The sequence below is a fragment of the Chionomys nivalis genome, chromosome 14, assembly GCF_950005125.1.
Source record: "Chionomys nivalis chromosome 14, mChiNiv1.1, whole genome shotgun sequence".
Lineage (NCBI taxonomy): Eukaryota > Metazoa > Chordata > Mammalia > Rodentia > Cricetidae > Chionomys > Chionomys nivalis.
In genome coordinates, this window is record NC_080099.1 from 49239599 (window position 1) to 49247846 (window position 8248).

Sequence of the window (8248 nt, forward strand, 5' to 3'; positions counted from 1 at the left end):
TTCTTTGTCTTTTACACCACGTATCTCAATCCCATTTATTTCCTGTCCCCACATAGCTGCCCTCTGTCCTTGCAGCAACCCCCAATGAAATTTAGGAGAAAAAGAAAAAAGAAAAGAAAGGGGTGGGGGAATATCATAATGGAAACTGTAGTATGGTAGAGTGAGCCTTGCAGTAAACCTTTTTGTCTATGTGGCTTTGCTTGCAAGTGTTCATTGCAAAGAGCCATTGGTCTGGTCTGGGGTCTCTGGTTTCCGCTGCACTACTGATGCTGGATCCTCACTGCAGCACATCTTGGTTATCCTACTGTTGCTCTGTGCTGTAGAAATCCTGAAACTTTGGTCTGTAGGACCGGTACCTTCACGTGCTCCAGCAGATCATAAATGGGGTGAGTATTGGGGTGGGACAACCCATAACCCTGGTTCCGGACTTGGGTAGTTGTAGGGTTGTCAGCCCACCAGCTCAGCTCTCCCTTGTCCTCACCACCAGAATGAACTCTCCTGCATTGCTTGGTGAATTCACCCTCTGTGGTGATGAGCAGAGGGCAGGGCCAGTTCTGCTTTCGCATCCTCAGAGTCAGATCTCCCACCCTCACACCTTCATGGCCAGCTCTAGTGTGCTGCTCAGGCATAGCATAGGGGCCACTCTTCCGAGTTCAGTAGATGAGAGGCAAGATTAGCTCTCCCACTCTTAATGACTTCAGGGCCAGTTCTCCCACCTGCCTCAGGCATTGATGGGAAGGAGAGAGGACATTTCTCTCCTGCCCATGACAGGTGAGTAATGGAGACAGCTCTTCCATGCTCATAATATCGGGGCAGGATTGCCCACACCTCTGCCAATGGGGTTGGCTCTATTGTGCTGCCGCGGCAGGGTGCAGGGCCTGCTCTCCGAGGGGTCACAGCTGGTGACGGGCAGGGGCTGCTCCTCACCTGCCCTTCTGACCTCAGGGTCAGCTCTCCCATCTGTATTGCAATGATAGGTGTGGAGGTGAAGGGCCTCTCTCTCCCACCCATGCTGCCACATGACACGTGAGTAATAGGGAGCATGCTCACATCTTCGGGGTACAGCTGGATCTTCTGGACGCATTTCCTCAACTGAGGCTCCCTCCTCTCTAATGACTCTAGTTTATGTCAAGTTGACAACAAGCTAACCAGTTGAGCACCCTACTCATAGCTTAATGGGTTACGACATTTTCCAATCTTCCTGGTGACAGGTCATTTATCTGGCTTGGAGTGAGCAATGGGCACTGTTCTCTCTAATTGTTTATTTCTTCCTCTCTTGTGTAATTTTCTCAAGGCATATATATGCTTTTAAGTGCTGTCCCTAACAACAAGAGTTATCTTCCAAAGTTCTCTGGGTTTCCTCCTCAGTGTACCTTTTTCTTTTGGTATTCTGTCCTAAAAATTCTAGCAACCTGATAGAAGTCAAAATTGCAAGAATTTCAACACTTTAGCCGGGCTGTGGTGGCGCATGCCTTTAATCCCAGCACTCGGGAGGCAGAGGCGGGTGGATCTCTGGGAGTTCGAGGCCAGCCTGGTCTACAAGAGCTAGTTCCAGGACAGGAACCAAAGCTACAGAGAAACCCTGTCTCGAAAAACCAAAAAAAAAAAAAAAAAAAAAAACCCAAAAAACAAAAAACAGTGTTACTCTTTAAAACCCCAGCCTTCTTTCTATCAAAGTCCCAATAGACAAAACAGCCCCAAGGCAGAGTCTTGCAGTTTCTGCACCCTTCTCTGTTTCAGTCTCCACTCCTCACCTGGGTTACCCTTTGCGTTCAAAGAAGCGTCGGAATCATGACCTTTCAAGTCTTTCCCTTAGCATTGCCAAGGGTTCTGTACTATTATGTGGTCTGACTCCTATAAACCAAAGCTGCTAGAAGTGTTATCTTCAGAGGTGCAGAATCTGAGACTTAACGATGTTTAATTAGTTTTCTATCCTCAAGTACAAACTATTGCTTTCATGTTTACACCTAAACACATTTTCATAGTAATAGTCAGTGAAACTTGATCCATTGGTCCTCTGCAAATAATGGACTTTATAAGATGCAGTTATATTTAAGCATTGCAATACCAGTCAGATGATATTCTTGTTTCCCATTTTTGTTTCAGAGCTGGGGAGGGGATGCTGCTAAAGGTTGAACCCAAGGTCTTGAACACGGCAGACACGTGCTTTGACACTCGACCTACATTTCTAGCCTGCAGATGATATTTTTTAGTTATTTGCTATGTATGAATAGTGTGTGTGTGTGTGTGTACATGCATGTGTGTGCACTCCATGGAATACATGTGGAGGTAAGAGGACAACTTTGTAGAGTTCCTTCTCTTCTTCCATCTTTATGTCCGTTCTGGGGATTGAACTCAGCCACAACAGGCCATCATTTACTGGACCTTGAGCCCTTAGACTGTCTTCCTAAAACTGTAACTAACACTCATGCAAACTGAGTACTGGAAAAGAGAGAATACTGGAAACCCTAGAACAGCTCGATGGTGTTCCCTGGTCTAATGCTCAGGGCTATTCTTGATATGGAGAGAGTTTTGGGTAATTGGGTCTAAGCATGTAAAAGAAATTGTTACTTTTTCCTCATGGTTTAGGATGTACTTCTAGTAAGACAGTGCCAACATATTTAAACTATAAGTTCTTCACAACTTGTATTCAGAAAGTCACTGAATTCTGTCCTTTTCTGGATCCATTGGAGTTTTTCTTAGGACAGCACTTAACACTCTGGGGAAACAATCTAGATGAAGACTTTCAGAAGTGTGCCTGTCCTGATTTAGCTCCAAGCAAAAGAAAACTAACTGGCCAACACTGGTCAATTTGTTAAGGACTATTGATGGCTGCTTATTCAGCTCCACTCTGAGCTCCTCTGGATACGGGCTCCATCTTACTTGCTTTCATATCTAAGTATTCAGCACATGCCTCAGTCCAGAAGCCTTGGCTCACAGTAGGCACTTTCTTAACTAGTTACTGGATGCTCACAGTAGGCACTTTCTTAACTAGTTACTGGGTGCTCACGGTAGGCACTTCTTAACTAGTTACTGGATGCTCACAGTAGGTATTTTCTTAACTAGTTACTGGATGCTCACAGTAGGCACTTTCTTAACTAGTTACTGGGTGCTCACAGTGAGCACTTCTTAACTGGATGCTTACTGTTAGCTCCTCTTTGGTGAATAAGACAGGTTTGGGGACATTTGACTTTTTATTTTCTTAGATGGCTTAGCTTCAGCACCCAAAACAGTTTTCAGGTGGACATCTATCTACTCGGGGATGGGACTGTGGAATAAGCTGTTTCCACATACCCTTACTTGGCCCGAGCTTAGCATTTCCCACCCACGCTCAGAGGACCTGAGGATGAAGGAGAGAGTACTTTACAACAGATGCGCTGGAAAGCGTTTAACACCCACTGTTCACTTTTGCCTGTTTTGTCTATACCGAGGAAGATCCACAGTGGAAAAGAATGACTAGCACCAAAGGACGTGAGAAAATGATGCGCTCCAATCATATGGCTAAATATGTCAGCCATCCATGAAGATCCATGGGAGGGTCAGGAGCAAATAAAAGGAAGCATGGCCAATGGGATGTTGGTGTGAACGGAAGTAAAGATCTGAACAACAGTGACGTCACTGTGTGAAAATTGCTTAACCAATTTAAAAACGCCATTCACAAGAACGTAACTTGAGAATTATTTTTATTAAGAAATATGTCAGTTACAAAGCAGCATGTATGTTTTCAAAAGTGTTCATGAAATAAATAGAAATATATTATATACAACTTTAAATATAAATCTCATAACCGGACAAAGGCACTTTAGGATCTGCTCCTGTAGCCCCTGTTGCCTGATGGACACTTCGCAGCTGGATTTATAGTGCAGCCACGGCAGCGACTGTGAAGCTTCGGAAGCTTCTTTCAGACTGCTTCACTGTAGCAGTAACTGCTTGCATGACTTCCTTTGCTCTCCTTTTCTTCTTAGTAACATTTTAGTATAAGAATGTTAGGAGAATCATTACAGACAGAAACGGTCTTGCTTTTAAACAGGGTTTAGATGCTGTCATTGGTTCCAACTTGTTTCCCACCTTCAGTTCCCTTCCCTACGACATTTTAGCTTGCCCTAGAGTAGGTGTCTGCAGGCACAGAGGAGAGACCCTGCTCAGTAGGTGGTCATTAACAGTACAGGTGTTTCCATTGACAGTGGAGGGGCCGTGCTCATCTCCCATGAAAGCGGCTACACTAAATAATAGCAGTTCACCATAAATAATTAAGAATCCCTGCTGCAATTGAAGATTAAACAATAGTGTTCTTTTAAATGTCATACCCTTAGTACTATACCTACTAAAACCACAATATATGTCCATACTCTAAAATGAAAGGTGAGTTTAATATTCTGGAATTTGAACGAGAGAAAACCACAACCACTGTATTTGTGAGGTTTGATTTAGGCAGATGCTTTTGACGTCTTGCTTCATGTCCAGGGTATTGTTTCTCTGTGGAGTAGGAAAAAACACTCAACGTTAGTTTTGCTACCTTTCACAACTGGTGAGTGAGAGTTTGTTTCTATTTATATCCCTTTCCCAAGAAATCCCCCAAATACTTATTCACTGTATGATTGCATGTGCTTCTCCAAAGGAATGCCCTGCCTCTCTCAGCACCTCCTCCGTAAAGCCTCTGCTAATGGCTCACAGAGTTCTATCTGAAACTCTTCTGGACTTCAGAGTAGGTGTCATTTCACTTGGCTCGCACTGCTGTTGCATCATGGGTATTCCCCCAGACACTGAATACAGAGTTTTATACATAAGAAACATTAGCTATATATTGCATAATTAAATGAAAGGATAAAATTGCAATTTCATGATCTCTCTGACAAGATAAACTCCCAGAGGGCACGAGCTCTCTTTTGTGTCTTGGTAGGTGTAATTCAACAAACTCAGTCTGTTCTTCAAAACCCAAGTTTTCTTGCCCCCATATCCACCCCACCAGATACCTAAAGGCCCACTTTGAAGAGAATGCTTGTTAGATCTTCAAATGAATTGGCCTGGAGTTGTGACAGACTGAGCCTCCTAGGGATAGAATTTCCTGGGTTATTAAACAGTACTCTTAGAGTCTTCTCCGGCTTCACCCTTAGGCTGGGAAGATGCTCCCATGAACCCTCCAGGTTCTCCCCTTTCCACACAGTCTACAGATTTAATCAGGTCTGTAACCTGGGTTCTGGATCTACGGATAAATTATATTTTGTCTCTCCACAGATTGGTTAGGGTCTCTGTGAAAAGAAGACAGAGAGCCAAGCAGGCTTCCCATATGGCTGCCTAGGTCTCTCATGCCAGCTCAACGTAGGTGGTTTCCGCTTCCAGCCTGATTGAACTCTATGGGTTCAGTCTTGAAGCCCTAAAACACAGCAGTCTTCTTTATAATTACATTCGAGTTACAGGCAGCCAAAGTCTACCAAGTTAACAAGTTTACATGTGTATCTACACACGTATATTTGGCTGCGCACACACTACATATGTCTATCTTTCTTAAGCATGTCATCATGAAAGCAAACACTCTACTTGCCAAGTGAAGGAAACGTTGAAGAACTACTATGTGCCAGGCACTGTTCGAAGCGCTTTCACATGTGCTGACTCATTTAATTCCCATAATAGCCCTGCCTAGGATGCAATAATACCATCCTTACCCTAGGCTAAGTACTTTATCCACAGCTCTGCAGCTCAAAGTCAGGCAGGCTGCCTTTGGAGTTCCTACTCTTAATTCTCCACTCATTCCTATCTGACTGCACACACGAATACTGTATGAAAGGAGATTCCACCCACACGACAGTGAAGTGGATGAAATGGAGAAGGGTTGAGATTGATGTAAATGTTAAGGAAAAAACACATTACTATAAAGTGACTGTCTAGGCAGAGAATGTACAACAACCCTGTAAGGGGCACTCTACCCAAGAATTTTGGAGACACGGATTGTGTACCTCAGAATTGGGTGTTTGAACTGTCATATTTAAGGAGCCAGGAGGACAATCTGCTAACACAGGAGAGAGGATCACTGATCACACCTTAAAACACCGACTTAGATTTGGAACCAAAATTCAAGCCAAAGACCAACAACAATATAATAGAGGCGGACTGTGTTTGGTTGTCTCTGTTAAATTAAGCTCGACAGACTACCCGGCTCATTTGCTCCCGAAAAGATAAAATCAGAATAAAAAAAAAATCACTGCACTTGAAGCCCCAGGTTAAGTCAGGGCTCCTTTCTCTCCATCCATTGCAAAGTTAGCATCTGATGCTTTGGGCTTACCTGAGTTTCACTGTAGCCTGGGCAATGCTTAGTGAGGGTCCCTTTCGTTTTCAACGCGAATGTTTTCTCGGGGAGTGACGGGCAGCCAGGGATAGGATTGAGAGTATGGTACTCGATTTTCGTGAGACAATCTGTCTGCTCACAAGCGGCAGAGTTCAGGGAACAAAGAAAATGACAGAAATTAAAAACTGAATGGAAAGGGGGAGGAACGGAAGACACGACGGAGGTGTCTGGAATCAGAATCCAGAGTCTGGGTTGAGAGAGGAAAATGGAATCAACCCACAGGAGGGAGGGGCCTGGCAAGAGTAGCCGAGAGCGCCTACTGGAAGGGTTTCCTCCCCAGTTGGCTCCGCCCAGCCTCCGAGGAGGTTGTCAAGAGGCAGCTCTGACAGTAGATGCCCCGGGACCCAGGGAGGTATTTCGACTTCGTTCCTCCGGGTTTCCCATTGGCCTTTCTTCCCGGGACAGAAACGGGTTCCTACTGCAATCTTACTCCGCCAACGGGGCTTTCTCCTTCTAAACCGAGAAGTGGCGTCCTAGACTGTCTGGAGCCTCTCTCTGGCCGCCCAGATGTCTCCTATCGGCTCAGCAGCCAGCATCTCCTGGAGCTCAGCAACAGCCTGAGGCTCTTCCCCAATACCCTTCCCGGATGCCCGCCACCCCAGGGAAAGCCAGCCAGCACTGCCGATCACTTCACTCACCAAGTTTTCACAGAACTCGATTTGATCGAACGGGCTCTGGAAGAAAGAAACATAGGATAAAGATCTGAGTCGGAGGGAAAAACGTTCCCCCGCCCTTTGCTTCCAGGTTTCCAGGGCTCTCTGAAAGTAGTTTCAACACCAGTGACTTGACCCTTTGTGATGGACAAGGTGGTGAAACATTCAGTTTTCTGCTTTTGCTCGCTTTCAGAGGGAGCCCTAGCCCACCCAAGCAGGTATACCTGCACCTAGCCCTCACTAGCCACTTCCAGCAAAGGACCATTTTTAAATGTCTACACCGGCTTTCTAGCCATTCAAACTTGCCACTCGCTCACACTATACCTAAGAGTGTGGATTATAGAGAAATAGTTACTACTACATATTTTAAAAATTAAAGTGTGCCACATCTCATACAGTATCCTGAAACATCTAGACCGCTAGAGAGCTATAACACAGCTCCATGTCTTAGCTACCCCAACTCCTGAGTTTTTAATCTCAAGATTTCCCCTTTATAGCAAGGAGTAGACCAGTATCCATAACCATTACCAGCCTCTGCTCATTCCATAAAAGCAATGCGGATACTCATTTTATATGCCAAGGTATTTGAAATCCTACTTTTAAGAAATTTTGGGAGAGTTTTTCCAAATTATTTTCCTTTCCTTAAAAGTTGAATTGTGAATATATATATATATTCAAAAATAAAGTCTCTTAACTTACCCCATTCAAATATTTACCCAGGTCAGGGTAAATTGCTTCTGAATATATATTTGAAATCTCCTTGAAGTTACAATTAGAAAAGTTGTAAGTGAACACGAGCCCTACAACTTGCAAGATGAAGAGGTCCCTGAGAAGAACTGAAAAGACACATAGTAAGGAAATGTTCACCAACACCCAGTTCCAACTCCCTTTCACAGGGAGCTCTCCCCTCCAAGCATGGAGAGCCTCTAGACCTGCAAGGACTGTGTCAGGCATCAGCCTTCCCCTCTCCTCCCCAGTCCATACAAGGTCCATATTCACCCATGCTGCTGCTGAAGTTGGAGTCTCCCTGATGCTCTAGTGCTTCCTGACTCCATATATATAACACCTAAACGCCTACGGGCTCTTTTCTTCTAGGCCAATGATTTTCTTTGATGTCATTCTTTCTTTATAGAATTCTAAATTGATGATGTAAAAGAAAAGAAATAGGGCTAGCCAAATCTATAGAAGTTTAACATTAGCAAAATCATCAGGAATTTCCCTCACCTCTCTCTTTCTCTTTCTTTCTCCTTTG

The 8248-nt window shown here is 44.4% G+C and overlaps 1 protein-coding gene across 1 annotated transcript; it reads right to left on the minus strand.

The window, feature by feature from the left end:
- Positions 1-3761: 3761 nt before the first annotated feature.
- Tslp (thymic stromal lymphopoietin) lies at positions 3762-7989 on the minus strand. Its single transcript, XM_057788443.1, has 4 exons — positions 7696-7989; positions 6921-7017; positions 6281-6510; positions 3762-4476 (listed from the first exon to the last, which is right to left on the minus strand). The coding sequence occupies exons 1-4, from the start codon at positions 7987-7989 to the stop codon at positions 4369-4371; spliced, it is 729 nt and encodes a 242-aa protein (XP_057644426.1). The 3' UTR covers positions 3762-4368.
- Positions 7990-8248: the final 259 nt, after the last annotated feature.

What these genes read in the sequence shown, in the direction of transcription:
- Tslp (XM_057788443.1), bottom strand. Translation starts at nt 7,989, where the DNA reads ATGGACCTTGTATGGACTGGGGAGGAGAGGGGAAGGCTGATGCCTGAC. An exon ending in TGGGTAAATATTTGAATGGG is followed by an intron (nt 7,018 to 7,695) that starts GTAAGTTAAGAG and finishes TCTTTCTTCCAG; the next exon opens with AGCCCGTTCGATCAAATCGA. An exon ending in CAGGCTACAGTGAAACTCAG is followed by an intron (nt 4,477 to 6,280) that starts GTAAGCCCAAAG and finishes CCTACTCCACAG; the next exon opens with AGAAACAATACCCTGGACAT.